This window comes from Pelobates fuscus, chromosome 8, assembly GCF_036172605.1.
Source record: "Pelobates fuscus isolate aPelFus1 chromosome 8, aPelFus1.pri, whole genome shotgun sequence".
In the NCBI taxonomy this organism is placed as follows: domain Eukaryota; kingdom Metazoa; phylum Chordata; class Amphibia; order Anura; family Pelobatidae; genus Pelobates; species Pelobates fuscus.
In genome coordinates this window covers 122,557,584-122,580,690 of record NC_086324.1, presented here as the reverse complement: position 1 = coordinate 122,580,690, position 23,107 = coordinate 122,557,584, and the positions used below count along the sequence as shown (strand labels likewise).

The 23,107-nt window shown below is 41.1% G+C and overlaps 1 protein-coding gene across 1 annotated transcript in view; it reads right to left on the bottom strand.

Annotated features, from left to right (window-relative positions):
* The window catches only part of GRIN2A (glutamate ionotropic receptor NMDA type subunit 2A), a 617,672-nt gene extending 597,154 nt beyond the window's left edge, over positions 1 to 20,518 (bottom strand). The window contains exon 1 of the mRNA XM_063430281.1: positions 20,145 to 20,518. Coding sequence (XP_063286351.1) covers positions 20,145 to 20,495 — 351 coding nt within the window. The 5' untranslated portion in view covers positions 20,496 to 20,518. The remainder of the gene's footprint in view (positions 1 to 20,144) is intronic.
* Between the last annotated feature and the right edge of the window lie 2,589 nt (positions 20,519 to 23,107).

The following is a 23,107-nucleotide window of genomic DNA, read 5'->3' as shown; positions in this document are numbered from 1 at the left end:
TCTTCCGGCCAGTAATCTCTCAACCAGGGACTTTTGTAAATTGCTGCGAACCGGTGTTAGCGGCTGAATCTGTCCAAAAAACGGTGGACTGCCCAGACACTAGAGGAATGAACATCGAAATCCCATTCCAGTGTGCGAGGAACCAGATAACCAGATAACCAGATCTGCTCTAGCTGGAGGATCTAAACAAATAGTAATGTCATCAGGCAGACCTGGTAAGAGGCATACAGTCTAGATATAAAATATCTGCCCTGCGGAATAATACGCATTGCAAAGTTTAAAGGGACACTATAGCCACCTGAACAACTTCAGCTTAATGAGGTTGTTCAGGTGAGAACTATAGCTCCCAGCAGCCTCTCATGTAAACACTGTATTTTCTGAGAAAATACAGTGTTTACATTGAAAGCTAGGAACACCTCCGGTTGCAGTCAATCAGAGTGAACCAGAGGGACTTCTGAGTTGATGGAGGCATAATATGCCTCCATCCACTCAGATCTGCTGTGCACGAGCATCCTGTGATTCAGTATCTTCTCCCACTGCATGCAGACACTGAACTTTCCTTATAGAGATTCATTGATTCAATTTATCTTCATGAGGAGATGCTGATTGGCCAGGGCTGTGTTTGAATCATGCTGGCTCTGCCCCTGATCTGCCTCCTTGTCAGTCTCAGCCAATCCTATGGGGAAGCACTGTGATTGGATCAGGCTATCACATGTCAGCAGAATGCTTGTTTTTCCTGAGTCTAAGAGCATGCAGATTTACAGCTTCTGGCTTGAATACAGTAAGATTTTTTTATTATATTTATGTAGGCATGAGGGGCCCAGGGGGGCTAGATGGTCGTGTTAACACTATAGGGTCAGGAATACATGTAGTTGCACTGGTGACTATAGTGTCCCTTTAATGACCCCAATAAAGATTGTAGGTATTTCCGTGTGCAAGTCCCTAATTTTAGGAACTTGTCCAAATGTTTGTGAATGCGTAGAAGTTTATCCTCGGGGAAACTTAACTGCATGGAATTGGAGTCCAGCGTGATACCTAAAAAAATAAGTCTGGTGGTGGGTTCAGTGGTTTTGTCTTGGAAAAGTGGAACGCCAAGAGTTAAAAATAGTGATGTTGTGCTTTATAAGCTTAGAAGAGTGCTACTGCTATCTTCCACCATTAGAAAATCGTCCAGATAGTGTATAATCGTGGGACACCTGGCGATGTTTAGGAGAAGCCAGCAAAGAGTCTTGGCAAACGTGTCAGAAATTTTAGGGCTACTTTTCACACCGAAAGTGATTCTAGTAGCAAAATAATATTCCCCTCTCCACTTAACCCTGTGAACATGCCATAACGAGGGACGAACAGGCAAAAAAGGCCTAGAGAGTAGTTGACCCTCTGGATATCTGAAATTAAGGTATAACATGTAAGTCAACAATTGGCTGTATATTCTTATAAATTCCTGACGAAGTGCATAGAAAAATGACATACATAAGCCATGAAAGTAAAACCCCCTCTAAGTGTATGTACGTCATAACAAAAATATTTTTAATAACGACTATGTAGTTCTAATGAAAGTAAAATAAATTAGAACACCTTATGACTACGAAGAATAACATAGAAAGTAGAATAATTACCCTGCTCCTCACATGTGAAGAACATCCTATACAGTAGGTTACCCATAATGTTTCTTAACCTAATTGTCTTAATACCCAAACTTGTCTTTGAAATATTTAGGGGGAAAAAAAACTCCCGAATGACAGTCCGCCCGATTATACACAATTTATGTATAGTGATGTCCCGAACGGTTTGCTGGTGAATAGTTCCTGGCGAACATCGCTTGTTCGCGTTCGCCACAGACGGCGAACATATGCGCTGTTCGGTCCGCCCCCTATTCGTCATCATTGAGTAAACTTTGACCCTGTACCGCACAGTCAGCAGACACATTCCAATCAATCAGCAGCAGACCCTCCCTCCCAGACCCTCCCACCTCCTGGACAGCATCCATTTTACATTCATTGTGAAGCAGCATTCTTAGTGAGAGGAGGGACAGTGTAGCTGCTGCTGATTTGATAGGGAAATTGATAGCTAGGCTAGTGTATTCAGTGTCCACTACAGTCCTGAAGGACTCATCTGATCTCTGCTGTAAGGACAGCACCCCAAAAAGCCCTTTTTAGGGCTAGAACATCAGTCTGCTTTTTTTTTATGTGTAATGGAATTGCAGTTGCCTGCCTGCCTGCCAGCCTGTGTGTCAGGCTCACAGCATATACTGTGCCCACTTGTCCAGTGCCACCACTCACTCACTGGTGTCACAATAGCTTGCATTTAAAAAAACAAAAAACTGTTTTGACTGTAATATAATAGCAGTCAGTTTCCTTCACACGTGTGCGTTTCAGGGCCTGCCAGGGCACAGTGTCTCACCAGTGCAACTCATATCTGGTGTAACAGTAGTGTACATTTAAAAAAAATAATACAATTTTGACTGTAATAGATTGAATAGCAGTTAGTTGTCTGCCAGCGTGTGTGTCAGGCTCACAGCGTATACTGTGCCCACTTGCCCAGTGCCACCACTCATATCTGGTGTCACAATAGCTTTCACAATAGCTTGCATTTAAAAAAAACTAAACTTTTTTGACTAATATAATAGCAGTCAGTTTCCTTCACGAGTGTGCGTTTCAGGGCCTGCCCAGTGCCACCACTCACTCACTGGTGTCACAATAGCTTGCATTAAAAAAACCAAAAAAAAACTTTTTTAACTGTAATATAATAGCAGTCAGTTTCCTTCACTAGTGTGCGTTTCAGGGCCTGCCAAGTGCCACCACTCACTCACTGGTGTCCCAATAGCTTGCATTTAAAAAAACAAAACAACTTTTTTGACTGTAATATAATAGCAGTCAGTTTCCTTCACGAGTGTGCGTTTCAGGGCCTGCCAGGGCACAGTGTCACACCAGTGCAACTCATATCTGGTGTAACAGTAGTGTGCATTTAAAAAAAAATCCAATTTTGACTGTAATAGATTGAATAGCAGTTAGTTGTCTGCCAGCGTGTGTGTCAGGCTCACAGCGTATACTGTGCCCACTTGCCCAGTGCCACCACTCATATCTGGTGTCACAATAGCTTGCATTTAACAAAAAAAAAACTTTTTGGACTGTAATATAATAGCAGTCAGTTTCCTTCACTAGTGTGCGTTTCAGGGCCTGCCCAGTGCCACCACCCACTCACTGGTGTCACAATAGCTTGCATTTAAAAAAAACAAAAACTTTTTTGACTGTAATATAATAGCAGTCAGTTTCCTTCACGCGTGTGCATTTCAGGGCCTGCCAGGGCACAGGGCCACACCAGTGCAACTCATATCTGGTGTAACAGTAGTGTACATTTAAAAAAAAAAAAAAATACAATTTTGACTGTAATAGATTGAATAGCAGTTAGTTGTCTGCCAGCGTGTGTGTCAGGCTCACAGCGTATACTGTGCCCACTTGCCCAGTACCACCACTCATATCTGGTGTCACAATAGCTTGCATTTAACAAAAACTAAACTTTTTGGACTGTAATATAATAGCAGTCAGTTTCCTTCACGCGTGTGCGTTTCAGGGCCTGCCCAGTGCCACCACTCACTTACTGGTTTCCCAATAGCTTGCATTTAAAAAAAACGAAACTTTTTAGACTGTAATATAATAGCAGTTAGTTTCCTTCACGCGTGTGCGTTTCAGGGCCTGCCAGGGCACAGTGTCACACCAGTGCAACTCATATCTGGTGTAACAGTAGTGTACATTTAAAAAAAAATAATACAATTTTGACTGTAATAGATTGAATAGCAGTTAGTTGTCTGCAAGCGTGTGTGTCAGGCCTACAGCGTCTACTCTGCCAACTTCTGCCACTGCACAGTGCCACTCATATCTGTTGTCACAGTAGCTTGCACGCATAGTACCACTAATCGAAAAAAAAATGACAGGCAGAGGCAGGCCACCCCGCAGGGGCCGTTGTGGTCGTGGTGCTGTGATTCCCTTTGGCCCTAGAATAATGCCCAGTGTTCAGAGGCCACGTACCCTGAACTTGAAATGTTCTGAGGACATAGTTGACTGGCACACAGGACACAGGACACCCAATCTTCTACAGCTTCCGCTCAGAACCTTGACGCACCATCCTCCTCCAGCTTAGCTTTGGGCACCTCTCAAGTTACCACTCGCCCGCCTGCCGCCACCACCAACACTAGCACCACAGCCGCTTCACTTGGTATGTCAGAGGAATTATTTACACATCAGTTGGAAGAAATGAGTGATGCGCAACAATTATTGCCAGAGAATGTAGATAACAGGGATATGTCTCAGTCAGGCAGCATTATGATGCTGATGTTGTACCCGTTCCTGCTTCCTTTGCTGAGTTGTCAGATACAAGTGAAGCAGTTGATGATGACGATGCGTCCGTGGATGTCACGTGGGTGCCCGCTAGAAGAGAAGAAGAACAGGGGGAAAGTTCAGATGGGGAGACAGAGAGGAGGAGGAGGAGACGAGTTGGAAGCAGGGGGAGGTCATCGCAAGGAGCTAGTGGCACAGTCAGACAGCATGCATCGGCACCCGTGGTCAGCCAGACAGCACGCCAATCAACGCATGCTGTTGGCACCACCAGAATGCCGTCATTGCAGAGCTCAGCAGTGTGGCATTTATTTTGTGTGTCTGCCTCTGACAACAGCGATGCCATTTGCAACCTGTGCCAAAAAAAACTGAGTCGTGGGAAGTCCAACACCCACTGCTGCCACCTCCTCTACTCCTCCTACTCCATCCTCTTCCATAACTTCCTCGGCTGAGTCCTCTTCTGCTGCGTCTTGCTCCACATCAACGGCACCCCCCCAACTCCACAGGTACTGTTCTACATCCCGGATATGGCAGTGTCACGCCGTCTTGGGGTTGACTTGCCTGAAAGGAAAGAGTCACACCGGACCAGAACTGCACAGGTGGATCAGTGGCTGACTCCGCACCAACTGGAGATCGGTAAAGTGGTTTGTGACAACGGAAGAAATTTGTTGGCGGCATTGCATTTGGGCAAGTTGACACATGTGCCGTGCATGGCACATGTGTGTAATCTGATCGTACAACGCTTTGTGCATAAGTACCCAGGCTTACAGGACGTCCTTAAGCAGGGCAGGAAGGTGTGTGGCCATTTCAGGCGTTCCTACACGGCCATGGCGCACTTTTCCGATATCCAGCGGCGAAAAAACATGCAAGTGAGGCGCTTGATTTGCGACAGCCCGACACGTTGGAATTCAACACTCCTATGTTCGACCGCCTGCTCCAACAAGAAAAAGCCGTTAACGACTATTTGTATGACCGGGGTGCTAGGACAGCCTCTAGGGAGCTGGGAATTTTTTTGCCACGTTACTGGACGCTCATGCGCAATGCCTGTAGGCTCATGCGTCCTTTTGAGGAGGTGACAAACCTAGTCAATTGCACCGAAGGCACCATCAGCGACATCATACCATTTGTTTTCTTCCTGGAGCGTGCCCTGCGAAGAGTGCTGGATCAGGCCGTAGATGAGCGTGAAGAGGAAGAGTTGTGGTCACTATCACCACCAGAAACAGCCTCATTAGCATCGCTTGCTGGACCTGTGGCAATGATGGAAGAGGATTGTGAGGAAGAGGAGTCAGAAGAGGAATGTGGCTTTGAGGAGGAGGAGGAAGACCAACCACAACAGGCATCCCAGGGTGCTCATTGTCACCTATCTGGTACCCGTGGTGTTGTACGTGGCTGGGGGGGAAGAACATACCTTCAGTGAGATCACTGAGGACGAGGAACAGGACATGAGTAGCTCGGCATCCAACCTTGTGCAAATCGGGTCTTTCATGCTGTCGTGCCTGCTGAGGGACCCTCGTATAAAAAGGCTGAAGGAGAACGACCTGTACTGGGTGTCCACGCTACTAGAACCCCGGTATAAGCAGAAAGTGGTGGAAATGTTACCAAATTACAAGTCGGAAAGGATGCAGCATTTGCAAAATAAATTTAAAAGTATGCTTTACACAGCGTATAAGGGTGATGTCACAGCACAACGGGAATCTAACAGGGGAAGAGGTGAAAGTAATCCTCCTCCTCCCACGACCACGCCGGCAAGGACAGGACGCTTTACAGACGTGTTGTTGATGGAGGACATGCGGAGCTTTTTAAGTCCTACGCATCGCCACAGCCCTTCGGGGTCCACCCTCAGAAAACGACTCGACCGACAGGTAGCAGACTACCTCGCCTTAACTGCAGATATCGACACTCTGAGGAGCGATGAACCCCTTGACTACTGGGTGTGCAGGCTTGACCTGTGGCCTGAGCTATCCCAATTTGCGATAGAACTTCTGGCCTGCCCCGCTTCAAGTGTCCTGTCAGAAAGGACCTTCAGTGCAGCAGGAGGTATTGTCACTGAGAAGAGAAGTCGCCTAGGTCAAAAAAGTCTAGATTACCTCACCTTTATTAAAATGAATGAGGGATGGATCCCCAAGGGACTGACAGTGGGCGATACATTCGACTAAAAAAGGCCTGATGAGGGGGACGTAACAGGGTGTCGCGGCTGCCGGCCCGCCGCGTGATATTTAAATCCTTAGCTCACCCCAGTACCTTGCCCTGTCGTGGTTTCCTGTTCCTGGTTTCCTGAGAGTGCTTTATCATTGTGAATCTGATTTCCTGATATCCTGATCTTGGCTTTTCCCTGGTTATTCTGAATTCTGGTTTCCCTGACTTGGCTTGTGTAAACGGTATTGTGTATTTTCTGGCTTCCTTGACCTCGGCTTTCCCTTTGACCATTCTCTGTCTCTAGCGTATTAGTCTGGCCATTCTATGGTCCGGTTTATGCTCTGTCCTTTTATTTTCCTTTTCTTGCCTATGTATATGTTTACATAGTTTCTGCGTGCTGGACCACACTAGTAGTCGTGACATTGGGATTAAACTGATAAGAATAGTACTACTTAACACACCACTCCTATCTGGTGGCACATTAGATTGCACGCACAGTGCCCCAAATTTGAAGTAGGAGGACCGACCAAGCATCTTTTTGCATCTCCCGGTTCCTAAAATCGATGCCTTATATACACGTCCCCTGATAGGGGACGTAACAGGTATTAAACTGATAAGAATAGTACTACTTAACACACCACTCCTATCTGGTGGCACATTAGATTGCACGCGCAGTGCCCCAAATTTGAAGTAGGAGGATCGACCAAGCATCTTTTTGCATCTCCCGGTTCCTAAAATCGATGCCTTATATACACGTCTCCTGATAGGGGACGTAACAGGGATTAAACTGATAAGAATAGTACTACTTAACACACCACTCCTATCTGGTGGCACATTAGATTGCACGCGCAGTGCCCCAAATTTGAAGTAGGAGGACCGACCAAGCATCTTTTTCCATCTCCCGGTTCCTAAAATCGATGCCATTGTAACCCTGTAACCAGGGCCGGTGCAAGGATTTATGAATACACAGGCGAAAATTTATTTTGGCGCCCCCCAAAAATTGTGTCTTTGCCTGTGTCTTTCTTTACCCCTCCCCCTTAGTGCATTTGCAGTAATTGCAGAGCGTGTGCCAATTTCACCAAGAACGGAAGGGACTCTGTTGACACTGACAGTCTCCCAGGGATTGAGCAGGGATCAGCAGTAAAAGAAGACTCAATGTCAGATATTTTGGGGGGAGGGATGGGCACCTACTGGGGTTAAGGAATTCCCCAAACGATAAAACCATATAGTGGCTTTTAACGTTTGAGTGTTCCTCATATGTATATGTATTATATTAATATTTGTATATATATTATAAACATAAAATATATACATATCAATATATGCTAATACTAAATACGGTATGTTAATATATTACACATATGTTAATATACTTGTTCTTGTTTTTCTTGAAACTTGATGTATTAAAGACACATGGACACAAAAACACAATCACATTGACACTGACATAAACGCACACGTACCAACACACACTCATCACTGACACACATTAAAGCACACAAATGGATACACTAATTGACACACAGTGTGCCACACAAACACACAATCTGACACACACTCATCATTGACACAGTCTAATACATAAACAAGCACACAATCATTGACAAACAATCTGACACACAAGCACAGTGACACACACAAACAGACACTGACACACACACTCATCACTGATGCACAGTCTCCCACACAAACACACTGATATACACAAACATACACTCATCATTATCATATAGTCTGACACAGAAACACACTAACTGATACACATATACTGACACACACAGGCATGAGCACATTTACTGTCACACACACACTCACTCTGACTGACTTACTGTCGTTAGGTAGCAGCTGCCATGGTACTTTGATGAGTAAGGCAGCCTGGTGCTTCATTACAGCTATTCATAGAGCTAAGGCTGCTGGATATGACATCATGTATCCCAGCAGCCTTAGCTCTGTGCACTGCGAGGAGCGACGGGCTGCTGGCGCTCCTCCAACATCTCGCAGCAGCAAGATTTCTAAAAGCCAGCAGTAAGTGCCATCCCCAGGTCATATAGACCCACTGGGAAATTTTGCTGTATCCCTGTGGGCTCAGAATGACCAGCGGCAGCGGGAGGAAAGAGCTGGGTGCTCCTCCTTCCTGCAGGTCACCCGAACTTTGCGCCCCTCTGGCCGCTGCGCCCTAAGGCGGCTGCCTGTGCCGCCTTATGGTAGCGCCGGCCCTGCCTGTAACCCTTTTTTGCCCTTTTTTGCCCTGCTTCTGGCAACAAGCCGTAGCTAGCAGCAGTTACACCTTCTTCTGTGGCTGACAGGGATCCTGAGCCTCCGCTATAGTTGGGAGATCGGGACATCTTGTTCTGACGCAGTGCCTCCACTCAGTGCAACTTCTATTTATGGGGAACCCACCCCACTGAGTAGATGAGTACCCTCCACTTAATAACTCAGAGACATGAAATAAATACAGACATGGGAATAAACACTGTATTGTGGTCAAAGGGATACACATATAACAGCCACATATAACAACGCAGTTCCTGGCTAATGTTAAACACAGTCACAAGAGTCTTTAGCAGCAGGAATGCAAACAACAAACTTCTCTTATTAACATTAATAACTACATCTGAACAGTTAAACTTCTAGGTACCTGCAGGTAAATTATGTGCACAACGTTGGGGCCCAGAGGTGTAGGTAGCGCTACCCAGGTACAATTATAAGGGAGAATCTTGAAGCAATCTCTGGAGACAGTACCTTTGAGTGACTTCTGTAACTGCAGATATTTCCAGAGAGATCCAGCAGAATGTAGGACAGCAGCAGAACAGCAATGGCAATCCTTTCTCTTCCTTCTGCTGGCAGGATGCAAGAGCTCATTCACACTCCTGCAGAAAGTTCCAGAATCTGCAGGGAGTTGAACATAAAATGACAGTCTTCTAATTCTGCTAGCAGAGCAGTAGACCGTCTTCAACTTCTTGTAGTTGCAGTGCATTAGCCTTCCCCTGTTATTATTTCACTGTCCCAGCAGTAATAGACCATATAAACAGGTAGGAACACACTTTCTTTATAGCAGACTCAGAGAACATGGCTTCTCCCCTGTACTCTTCTTCCTGCCATCCTAGCCCCTCCTCCTCACAAGACAGGGCAAAGGGAAAAGTTCAATATCTCAAAACGTAAAGTAAAAACAGTAAAATATAGCAGTCTGTTACATCCTCCCCTCTGTAGAATCCTTGCCTTCCACTGGCAAGAGCAGTCCATCTTGTTTATAACCGTTTAACAAGATGGTACAATACAATCTAATACAGGGAAATTCTATCACTCAATATTTCAGTCAAAGTATGCAATACATTGATTAACTTAGTGCACGTGTGGGGGTTCTGAGAATATGTGGGTTCCCCAATGTTGTCATAGGTCAAGAATCTCTGGGCCCTCCGATTTCTTCTGCCTCTACCTAGGTTGCTCGGTGGTTGTCCACTAATTTCTTCATTACAGGGTCTTTCGCCCACACCATTGGGAAGGGATCTAGTAGACAGAGGTCCAGATCCTCGTATAGAGTTAGAGTCCCTAACTGGTGAATGAGGGACAAAGCTGGGACTTTCAGGATTCAATCCAGATGAGGGGGAAGAAGGAGAAGGAGCAGAGGTAGAAGGGACCAACTGTGTTTCTGGTCGCTGTCCGCCAGTCTCTGTCAGGGCTGGAACCTGTAGCTTCTTCTTTATCATTAGTTGGTGAAGTCCCGCTGGGACCTTCTCCAGGGTTGTCTTCTGATAGGGGACATAACAGGGATTAAACTGATAGGAATAGTACTACTTAACACACCTTATAATAACGCAGAGAGAGGCAACGCAAAGAGAGAAGAGTCTGAAGAAGAGGAGTCAGGTGGCTTTGAGGAGGTGGAAGACCAAACACAGCAGGCATCCCAGGGGGCTTGTTGTCACCTTTCGGGAACCCTTGGTGTTGTACGTGGCTGGGTGGAGGAAGAGACCTTCAATGACATCAGTGAGGATAAGGAACGGGACATGGCTAGCTGCTTGGTATCCAACCTTGTGCAAATGGGGAGTTTGCGGTTGTGCAAATGGACTGTTTGCGGTTGTTTGCGGTGCGTTAAACGGGGAGTTTGGTCTGTCACTGTGAAGCGGGCGTAACCCTTACACTACCTGATCGATACAACATCATACCTGATGTTTTAAAGCAGGTTATTCCAAACAATTTAGGAATGTTAGGTGATTTATGCCCTTTATGGATTAAAACCAGACTCTGCATCAACTATGTAATTTTCCATGGGAGTTTTGCCATGGATCCCCCTCCGGCATGCCACAGTCCAGGTGTTAGTCCCCTTGAAAATCTTTTCCATCACTATTGTGGCCAGAAAGAGTCCATGTGGGTTTTAAAATTCACCTGCCTATTGAAGTCTATGGCGGTTCGCCCGGTTCGTGAACATTTGCGGAAGTTCGCGTTCGCCGTTCGCGAACCGAAAATTTTATGTTCGCGACATCACTATTTATGTAATTACTGAAATTCTAATCTAACAATATCGCTTCCAAACAAAACTCAAATGCATGAATGTAACAGGACTAAGCATGACAAGCACGGAATAGGAACGAATTAGAAAGTATACGAAAGGTAGCTATTAGACTAATGGACCATGAACTGTGAATGTAACACAAAAGAACAGAAATTGTAAGCATGATTTTTTAGCCGAACACATGTAGGGAGAGTAACCCTGTGAAATGTCCGAACAGCGGGAATAGCCCGAACGTCGCTATCCTCGCCTGTTATCTAAAGATCTGTTTGTGATGTTTAAGCGAGAGGCAATTCGTCTGAAATTTCATGTGAAACCCTGCGAACGGCGTAGTGATAAACTCAGAGGATGGTGAAACAGGCGGGAGCTTCAAACGGAGGCCGGTACCGGAAGTGCAGGTCACCGAGGAAACGGGTGAACTGATCGCCACGGCAAAGGTAAGAAGGGGGTGTAGGGTTTCATAGGAACGCTAACTCCTTCCACAAATACAGGCCTGTGGCCTTTAAAAAAATCTATATATAGATGTAATAGATTTACAAATCATACATATATATAATTTTATATATATATACATACATATATATATACGAAGCAAAAAACTAAAAGTTATGGTGGGGAAAAAATTGTGATTGTAAAAACCCCTTCCATTTGAAGTCTGTGAATAGTCAATACAATGTTAAACAAAAATCTGCACACCAGTCAAGCAATAAGACTTTGCTTGACTGGTGTGCAGATTTTTGTTTAACTTTGTATTGAATATAATATGTGTTGTTTGTTTTTGGCTGCATTTTCATGTTATTTTTTCTTTTTTGTTAGTTTTTTGCCATATTCTACACATGTTGTTAGGGTTCTTTTTTGGTATCACTGCTGCCTTGCAAGGTATCTATACTACAGAGAGCACTTATTTTTTTCCTTTATTTGTTCTTAGAGTTACTTGATACTGTTAACATTGCGATCATTGATCATTTTATCATTCTCATCCAGAAAATTGATGTTGTGCCTTAACGGATGGTACAATAACATGCTGTTTTTAAAAATGAAAACGGAAAGCAAGAAAATTAATTCGTTAGTGCATCTACAACAATGGAAAACTGCTTATTCAATAACGCTGAAAAATACACTACTTTCATACATTCAGAGATATGCACCAAATGAAGTACTCCAATTAAACTAGCTGTGACCTTAATACTTCAATAATGACAAATGACTAGCTAGAACAGTTCCCCTTGGTTCCTTCTGTTTTACAAGACCAATTCCTTTGGAGATTGTAAGAGTGCAAGCAATGCTTACTGCTACTGATTTTTTTTTATCTCTTTTTCAATTTTGTAATATTCCTAACTACACTGCCTGTGTTTGAAACAGTATAATTACATGCTATATAAATAGGGACTTTCTTGAAGAACGTTCTGAATAATGACTATTCTTTTTATATATGTACCTTTAAAAAACCCTTTCGCTTCCATTAACATTTTCTTTTAAAGTGTTATAACATTTATTGGGAATAAAAGGGAAATATGCTCTCTAAATATAAATAAATACATACCTTAAAATCTGAGAAATATCAATATATTGATATTGTTCCAGGTAAATATAAATCTATGTCAGTTTATATATTTTTTATTTTTCATTTCTTCATTCATGCAAAACTATGGGTGAAGAAGCAGGTGTGACAAGGGACCGTGTCTAGGATGGAGCCTATTGAAAAGGGAATAGATTCCCTAAGATAGTGAGGATTCTCAGCCTTGAGGGAAAGAACGCCTGACTATCTGGCAGCCAAACTGGTCAACCCCTTGAGGTCTGCCCAAGCACAGAACACTTATCATATCATTTTCTTTTTTGTCCTTCTGCACAACATGAGCGTGTCTAAACGCTGCACTCATTCTGTACGTATTGCGGAGCAACATAGGACAAAGCCCAGATGGGAGGACAGGAGCCTGACGTTGATCTTGTACCACTTAACTCACTGTCACACTGTCGCTCTTATGAGAAATGTGAATTAAATGTCTAATTTCCCTTATTTTGCATCATTTCACACAAGATCTGAAATATTAGCATAAAAGCAAATACATTGTTTTTGCTACATACATTATGTATGACTGAAATAAATTGAAAAAAATACCTGTCAAATACACTGCTTATGGGTTTTTGTAAGAAACCTGATAGCATTATTAGCAATACATCTTCTGATATATGACAACAGGATGTAAAAAGAATACCCGTATTTGAGCAACATTCCCACTAACATTAAGCAGAAAACCACTCTGGGAGTATAAAGATAGTCTAGACATGTATACACATTAGTTATAATCGAAATTTAAATGCAAAATATTAAGTAGTATACATTGATAAACTGGTTATGCACATTTTGACATTATGTATTTTTACTATATACAAACATACTTTTCCATTCCACCTTTTACTACCAAACCTTCACAAGTACCATCCATCCCAACAGTCCTAGATTATGGACCTTGTTTCACTCGCTGGGGTTTCTTCGCTCGTTCCAGTGTCGAGGCACATGAAATATCCCATATAAACACAGTGTGAGTTCAACCCATAGACACACTGCTGACCATACAAAAGCCCTACAAAAGTGCTCATGATGGAGACTTGGCAGTATATAATACAAGGAACAGTGCACACATACAAATACAGTTTTGCATTTTATACTTAAAATCACCTATATCAGCAAACAAATATAAGGGTTCAGTTCCACCATATGGCCATATTGTGTTAAGCTCACCACTACTTCACAGAACCCAAATATTGGTGGTTCCTACACTAATTCAAACATGGGATATAAATTAAATACAATAGATACAACAGAACAACAGATTATTAAAATGTATTGTAGCTCATTTAGCACTAGCACTATTTATTTGGACTATTACAGTGGAAAAAGTGAAGGGCCCAACGAAATTGGGGTACTGTAGCGTAATAGTGGGCTTAACACAATATGGCCATATGGTGGAACTGAATCTCATATTTGTTTGGTGAGATAGGTTATTTTAAGTATACTTATAAAATGTTAAAATTTGTTTGTATGTGCGCGCTGGTCCTTTATCTGTACTATGTATACGTTTTGGTCTCTACCGCCGCACCATTCCTGAGAAAAGCCTGTTCCAGGTGTTCTACAAATTGCCCTTTTTGCGGACTTGGCAGTATGGCTGCCTGTAAACCTGACATTCATAAATTGAGCTGACAAACAGTACTTGTCAAACAGCATATCTAGAGTTCTGTTCAATGCACATCACTGGCACTCCCTCTACTGCTCCGTGATGCAGTACCACAATCATACCTCCCAAAGTTTTTGGATATGCAATATGCAATGATACACAGTAATGGCTCTCAAATGTCCTACCTATTTCCACAACATTTATGCTCAAAAACAGGAAACAACTTAGATGCATTACAAAGGGTACAATCGGCAACCATAATGTAACAGGAGACAGAAACCTGGCATTTATCAAAGCACAGAATAATGTGTTCGCTGGCAACCATATACAACTTTTGGCCAGTCAAAACCACTGAATCTAGCAATTTATTTCTGTCTTCTCTAGAAAATGTGTCTATCTTTTTAGTTATAAATGTGTCCTGGTAGCTCATGTGCATCAGGACGGATGGAAAAGCAGCAAAGGTTCACAAATTTATGTTGACTGATAGTTTCCTACAGTACATTTTAAGCCTATTTCTAATATATATCATGAAAAATTCTCAACAGTCAGCACCACTAGCTTGAATGAAGAAATACCACCATGATGAATGCCTCCCAACATTTCAAATGGACAACAGAGGCACTTTAATTTTAAGGGTTTGAGTGGGATGTTCTAACAAATTTTTGGTGACTTCTAATAATTGATGTAACTATAATGTAATATCGAACAAGAACAACGTATGTCATTTATACAGATTGATTCTAAACACATATATCATCATTTAAATACACATTACTGAATTATTGCTATGGAGCTCTGTTATATACACATCAACAATATGGAGCTCCAGGGAAATTGGGGCATTAGGATAGAAAAGAGGGACAGAGGGATTTTGTTATGAGACGCAAATGCAATTATTTAACATTCGATAAGTGTAAATGCTGAAATAATTCGTAAATATAAATCAAATGCAAACGAAAGCCTGTACATATAAATGAGGAATGCATTCAACATCGCTCTTTACAGCTTACAATATATCATTATAATATCATTGTTTAATAATATCATATTCATATCAGACATTATTTAAAATGTAACTTAATTTTGGCCCATGCAAAAAAAATAAATTAAATTACACTGATGTAATTTTGAGAACCAAAAATGAGAGATGCATAAAAGCCATACCAGGTAAACATGTGCTTATTTTTTTTCTGAAATAGCTAAGTGCAGGAAGAAAAATTACTAAATTAAGCCAACTTCAAAAAATATCTGGTTGTAGCTACGTTAAACTGATACTGATTGATTGTTAACCCCCTTCAATATCAAGATCAATATCAAGAATGAGAATTCAAAAAACAGCATACTGGACAGACTGACAGACATCTAGGCATCAGGGCAAAATAATACCCTGGGCCCTGATGAAGGCCAATATACTTGCTCCAGGTTGGAGTATACCCCCATAGTAAAATTATATATAATTGTAAAAAAAAACAAAAAAAACTATCAAATAAATCTACTCTCTTGTTGTAGGTTTCTACATTTCATACAAACCTCCAAGATTTGTGGTTATGCAATGAGTTTCCTGGATGGGATTGCTAGGCTGGGATAGATGAGCTAACTTGACCACAGCAATCTGAGCTAATTATCGCCATACAGGTGGAACACAATTGACACTGATAATGCAGAGTTTAAGCTTTTTCATGGCTGATAGGGAAGGGTTGGTCTCCTGAATCCAAAATAAATGGGATGAAGCCCATAGGCCAGGGGTAGGCAACCTTCGGCTCTACAGATGTTTTGGACTACATCTCCCATAATGCTTTTACAGCCATATTGCTGGCAAAGCATCAAGGGAGATGTAGTCCACAACATCTGTAGAGCCGAAGGTTGCCTACCCCTGCCATAGGCTGTTAGTAACATAACTACTAGACGGAGTTGTTGCTTCTTAGAGTGTTCCTTTAACCCATTAAAGATGAATTATGGAATTATTCCACCTTGGGTGTCCTACTCTTAATTCTGTCATGTGCTAAAATTAACCCCAGGTCGACTCAGCCCCAGCGAAAAAAGCCAACATTATGTTATACTGATCCAAAAATCTGATTTTTAGTACCCCCATTTTTTTTAAGACAGTGACTAGGCCCAGATATGATATGATACTGTGCCCATGAAAAGGTCATAGAAACATAGAAAAATAATAGAACTTGCCCCCTAATTTCTCACAAAAATTTAAAATGTACATGTATTTATACCCGCAACAAAAATATTTGCATTGATAAGTCCTTAATGAAGTATAAGGGATTATTGTGTCTCAAACAATATATGCCACACAAAAGATCCAGATATGGAATAAAATTATGTAAACTCTGTTGAAGTGGCAATGGTTTTATATACACAGCCCCCTCCCTCCACCCCAGTTAGGAAATTTGTCTAGGGCTTCAACTCATATTAAACAAGGAGTGTCACCTTTACATTGCTAATTACTATAACAGCATCCCACTCCTGAAAACGCTGCACTGCTTTGAGACAGTGGCCTATGGCACTTTCAGGAAGAATGTCACAGGATTCCCAATGGAAATAGTTAAAAAAAAAAAAAAAAAAATTTAAAGAGGGAAACAGCTGCTCTTTGCCAGGGTGAACTGCTGGCAGTGTAGTACAAGGACAAAAATGCACGGTTCATCCTAACTACCACCCACCATGAATATACTAGAGTCACAGCTCGTGGCAGATGGTAAACCAAGTGAGTGGCAGTCTGCGTACAGCAGTACAACAGGCACATGGGGGAGCAGACATGTCTAATCAACTGCTGCAGCCATACCAAATCATGCATAAGGTACAAAAAAAGTAGACTTTTATTTAATGCAGATGGCAAACCACAATGCCTTCATACTATACAAAAAGGCAAAATATTAACTGAAATGTATATTGTACATACTTAGGGTATATTTCAGAATTCCAGAATTTGGGAGTTTTGGTTACAGTGGCACACATCAGATTTACAAAATACCCAGCAAAAATACAATGTGTATGTAAATAATTCAAAAATAATGATAATGCATAAACTGGTGAAAAAATAGTGACAAGTTAAGTCACAATATCCACCATATAAGTAATGTCTACTTTCATAAACGGTAGGCCTTTGTCTGGTAGTTTGAACAATGAAACTGCTATAATGCTCCAACATGAGACATGGGCCCATTGAATCCATATATGAAAATTTTAAAGGTACATAGGGTCAGGAACAGAAACATGTATTCCTGACCCTATAGTGAAAAACCCAACTATTAAAGTGGCTTGCCCCCCCTCCTCCCCCCCATGTATTCCTGACCCTATAGTGAAAAACCCAACTATTAAAGTGGCTTGCCCCCCCCCCCATGTATTCCTGACCCTATAGTGAAAAACCCAACTATTAAAGTGGCTTGCCCCTCCCCCCCTCCCCCACTCCTCCCTGTCCCCCTTAAAAGCATGAAAAACTCACGTTATTCCCAGCACAGTGCGGGTGTCCTTTGTGACATCATCAGAATTGCCCATTTTTAGCCAATCCAATGCTTTCCCCTGGGGAAATGCATCTCTATGAAGAAAATTCAGCGTCCCCATGCAGAGCGTAGGGACGCTGAATGGCGGTGCTGCCTACTGTGCAGCACTGAGCCAGGAAGCACCTCCAGTGGCCATCTGAGGAGTGGCCACTTGGAGGTGTCCCTAGGAGCAATGTAAACACTGCCTTTTCTCTCTTTCTTATTTCATTGCTTCTCTGAATTTTAAAATGCACAGTGCTCTGTATGAATGCTCCTTTACTGTAATCAGTGCTCCTCTCTTTTTAGCAAAATGTGCGAGAACTCAGTTCCCTCCCCAAATAATGTACTAGAGTTAGCTTCACTAGACCTGGGGACCTTTGGCTCTACAGATGTTGTGGACTACATAATACTGGCAAAGCATCAGGGAAGATTTGGTCCAAACCATCTGGAATGCCAAAGGGTTCTTGCTAATATTGAACTGGTTGTCCTTGGGCCATTGTTTGCTTTTGTTCCCCTGGCAACTACCACATATGTATGCAATTGTTTTCACTAAATTTATGATGTGACTTGTTATTCAGAAACATCTAAGTTAAAGTTAGTTAAAGGAAATCTATAGTGTCAGTAATACAAACCTGTATTCCTGACACTACAGAGTTAAAAACACCATTTAGATGGCTGCCCTCCCTTGTCCCCGTTAGAAATGGTGAAAACTCACCTTTTTTTAAGCTCTGCGCTGGTCTCCCACAGCTGGCTCTGCCTTTGCCCCCACTCCACCTTCTTGGCTGAGATCAACAAAATGAACAATCTAAGCGAATCTAATGCTTTCAAATAGGAAAGCATTGGGCGGCTATTGTGCAAAATGCTGTGATGCGCCAACCAGCATCTTCTTATAGAGATGCATTGAATCAATGCATATCCATGGGGAATGTTCAGTGCCTCCATGCAGAGCGTGGAGACGCTGAACCTGCAGCACTGACCCAGGAAGCACCTGTAGTGGCTGTCTGGGTAACTGCCACTAGAGGTGTTCCTAGGCAGTCATGTACCCACTGCCTTTTCTATAAAAAGGCAGTATTTACATAAAAATGCCTGGATGGACATACTATACACACCAGAACAACTACATTAATAGTTGTTCTGTGACTATAGTATCTATATAACTAAATTGCATATCATATTGCATTCCAAACTATTAACTGCTAATTGTCATAATTGCATCACTCTTCACAAATGTTTTCATTGTAGCTATACCAATAATAATATTTAGAGAATATCTCATTTGTCTATGTAAGACGGAATAGTTTACGCATTCTTTCATAATCTATAAAAGTGCACAAAGAACAAGTGGCGTCTAACCAAAAGGCATAATGTAGAGGTTTTTTTTTCTTTAGGTCACAAACCAATATAGGCTATAATACAACTTACACAGTGTGCGCTAATGATAAATTGACTGTGCTAGTTTTTGACAGCTGAGTAATGGGTATCATATGAACACATAATGTAGAAAGACTTTCATTTTTATGCAGTAGTTCATCATTTCAAACTGTCCGGGCATTTTCTCGTTTAATATAAAAACTGTTCTATTGTTTTCAGTGAAGAAGTCTAATGCAGTTTTGGATTATATATTTCTTTGTTAACTTTGATGACGTATCCACAGATATGACAAGGTGAACTGTTATCATTGGTAGAACTATATTTACAGTACACGAAGATGTCTATTCAAAAAATGATGAGTTGTGGTGAGTTGACAACCAATTTATGAAATCTATCCGCACTTTGAAATAATCTCCAAATTAGCTAAATTAGATATTTTTTGACCGCCTCTGCTTCTTTGGCCCATATTTGGCAAGCCAGTAGTCAATGTGCCATAAATCACTGTTTATCGAATAAATCCCCAGGTTATAGTTGTGATTTCATTATACAACAACAGCAATATCAGTGAACCAAGAAAAAATAAGTTCATCATTAATCGACTGTCTTTATCAACAGCACCATTGACCCAATTCCACAATATGTTTGATGTGCAAAATCATAAGGACCATACCGAACATAATTGTGTTTATCCTAAATGTGCTCTCTGCATACATGTTTAATAACTTCTAATATATTAAATAGTAATATGTGATCAGAAATTCATGCTCGTGTTAGTAAATAATATAATCGTACAACCTACATCTTCAAGATCCTGGATTAATTTGATTAATTATATATGGTGCCTCATAATTAAAGGTTTACTAATTAAAAATAGAAGATTTTGAATTGACATAAACCTTAGGCTTGTTCCAGGTGACCAAACAGCTTGGAAACAGAACAAAAAAAAAATTGATACAAAAAATATCATTGCTCATTGTGCAGCTAGAGCTAATTTCTAATTATTCATAAATTCATTTTTAATCACTTATAAAGCATGCAATAATTGAAAAGCATTAAGAATAACTACCAAAAGCAATTTGACAGCCATTGAAAACTATGCAGTTCGTGAATTTAAAAACTGAATTTTGTCCATTACCTTTTCAGCCATAATCATTGTAGATCCACCATGAATGCCGAGGATTGGAATTAAAGTCTGAGATGAAACAAAATCCAAAATCTGTGCTATTGCTTCTTGATCAGTGTCATCTCCAAAGACCACACCATGAATCTTTGTGCCTGACATCAGGTCACACACGTGGGTAATGATACTTTTAGGGTCAGTGTGGTTAACTAACAATGTGATCACATTGACATCAAAGTCCAAGGACATGTCTCTTGCCCATAAGGATCGAACATCTCTTTCTGCAAGGTAACTGGCCTTTCCCAAAATAACAGCAATGTTCAATACTGGGGAAGTTCTCTCTCCACCTTGACCCAGATCCACCATATTGAATAAAGCACAGAGCAATAATACAGCATTGCTTTCCATTTTCTCTAGCATTAGTCCCTAAAGAAATGGAACAATAAACATTAGTCTGTCTGTGTGTCTTTTATTTTTATTCCATTATTTGTCAGTTATTGATCATGTGTTTAAACTGCAAGGAACATCCAAACAGTTAATTTGGTGCAGCGATTATAGCTCAATCACTATACCATCACAGTATATTAGTTATCCTCCTCCCCCCCACCTTTGTCAGACAGTGTTGTTTCCCCAAACAGTGAAATCCCGCTGACATGTGAAGAAACATGGGTTACTTAGGATAAGAGACATTTCACGCTGATGTTTCACAGCATAATTGCTCTCATCTCCAAACTGCAATTTTATCAAAGCCAAAAGAGATGGCACTGTCTGTCTGTGTTAATTGCTGTAAGCACACTAGCAAACCCAGGAACTTAATAAATACACTGACTTCGAGTCAAAGGGTGATCGTGTGAACATGTGTTGTATTTCTTCTATATATGATTCCCTCATATGTGGGTATACATTTTTTTATTTTATTGTTGTATGATCGCTAACATTCCAGACATAGAACGTCTGTGCTGAGGATACACCATTGATTTTTGCCTCTCCTGTGCTTGCCAATTAGCTTCCTCGTGCATTCTGCTAGATTCTAACATGTATCCACAGCTTCATTTCATAACGCAGACACTGCAGATTGCTTTTAAACGAGGGATACCCCTTGCTGATTGGGATGATATACAAGAAATCTCTTCATAGGAATGTAGTCTAGCACTGAATAGTGTACGCAACATACATAACTGTGCTGCTCCATCCATTGCCAGAGTTCATTCCTATTAAGAGCTTTCCTATTTTAGCCCCATCAGCATTTTGCCGCATGTCAATAAACAGGAACTGATCTGCAGACATTCATCAGCCCACTGCTTCTCCCTGGAGGTGAATAGCTTCACACTACCATCATTTGCGTTAATGATAATTCCTACATATAAATAAATGGTCGATGATCAAGGCACTTTTTTCATTGATCACTAATGCTATTGAATAATGAGTATTGTAATTTTGTGCATGTTGCCTTTTCAGATCTGCCGTTTAAACCATAGAAAATACACATATTTTAATAGCATTCCACCGCAGCCCTCATAACAATGCATGTTGGTATTGTTTTTGGTAGGGAAAAGCAGGAAGCTCCAGCGATTACGTACATTCTGAATCAGCTACGCTCAGATCCCCATTCACACAAACAATGGAAAAAGTGCAACAGCGCCCCCTATTGGTCAAACGGCTTACTGCAGTATCCCATACCTACCAGTAGCTTTAAGATCTGTCGTTGTTATTCGGTATACCGCAAAGTTTGGCATCTCGCAGTCCTCAGCAGTGTGTGTTAAGATGCGCCGCCACTTCTGCATCCAAGAACATTTTCTGTGCTGCGGTTTGATTACAGAGCTGCCAACAAAACCAGCAAACCCAGGCTGCGGAGATGCTGTAGTTGCCTATAAAAAAAAAAGAAAAAAAAAGCATGCTTGTATTAAGACATTGTGGTTGCAGTATATGTAAATTACAGCTATGGCAGATTTCTATAATGCTCATATGAATAGTGGAATAGAGAATAATGGATTTGTAGATTGGACCTGTTTGTAGAATTCCATTAGAATGCACTTAAATCGTTAAATACCAGTGAAATAATGTCACAATAAAGAAAATGACTGAATTGAATTGTAATGTATACTCTACTACACTGATGGATAAGTCTGGGATGCGTAACTTCTAAATAAACAACCAACAAGTATAATCATTTGCCATTGTAAACACTATGCTATTGCTTAACACTAATAAAACTAACAAACTTGTGTTTAGTGCAAATTGCCCATTTACTCATATTAGCAACATATAGCTTCCCTGTTACACTAGCAGGCACACAGACTTCATTTCCAAGCTGTCTAAATTGTTAAGGCTATCTGCAACATTATCGCTGAATCCATAGAAATTAGCCGGATAGTCGATCCATGGGTTATTTACAGTGGGGGAAAATGTCAGTTATACGTTCTATTGATCAATGTGGCATATATTGTTCCAATAACAAGTTCAGCACGACTCTTTAGGAAACTAAATAATTAAAACCTTTAAAACATGTTAGTTATGTATTTTTTACATCGTATATTCCACAAATGCATTACAGACCCAACAATATAATGATAATAATAATAATAATAATAATAATAATAATAATAATAATAATAATAATTGATATTAAAAAAATATGTATTGCTACTGTGCTAAGTTTTATGAGTACTATGCTCAATAAAAAAAAACGACACAGTGGTTGGATATTGTATTCGACATCTGAGCTATTTCTGGGGTCTCCCCCTCAAATTCCCTTAATCATGAAAAAAAACAAAACAAAAAAACAAAAAAAAAACACAAACAGTTAATACACATAAACAGGTCTGAAAATGATGTCTCAAGAAAGTAACACGTTCTTCCTAAATCATTTCTCCTCACAAACTGAGCTTATTCGTGGTATACCCACTATTACTTACAAACATGCCACTTAAATCAATTAATAAGTTATGAGGAATATCCTGTAACACAACACAGCGATG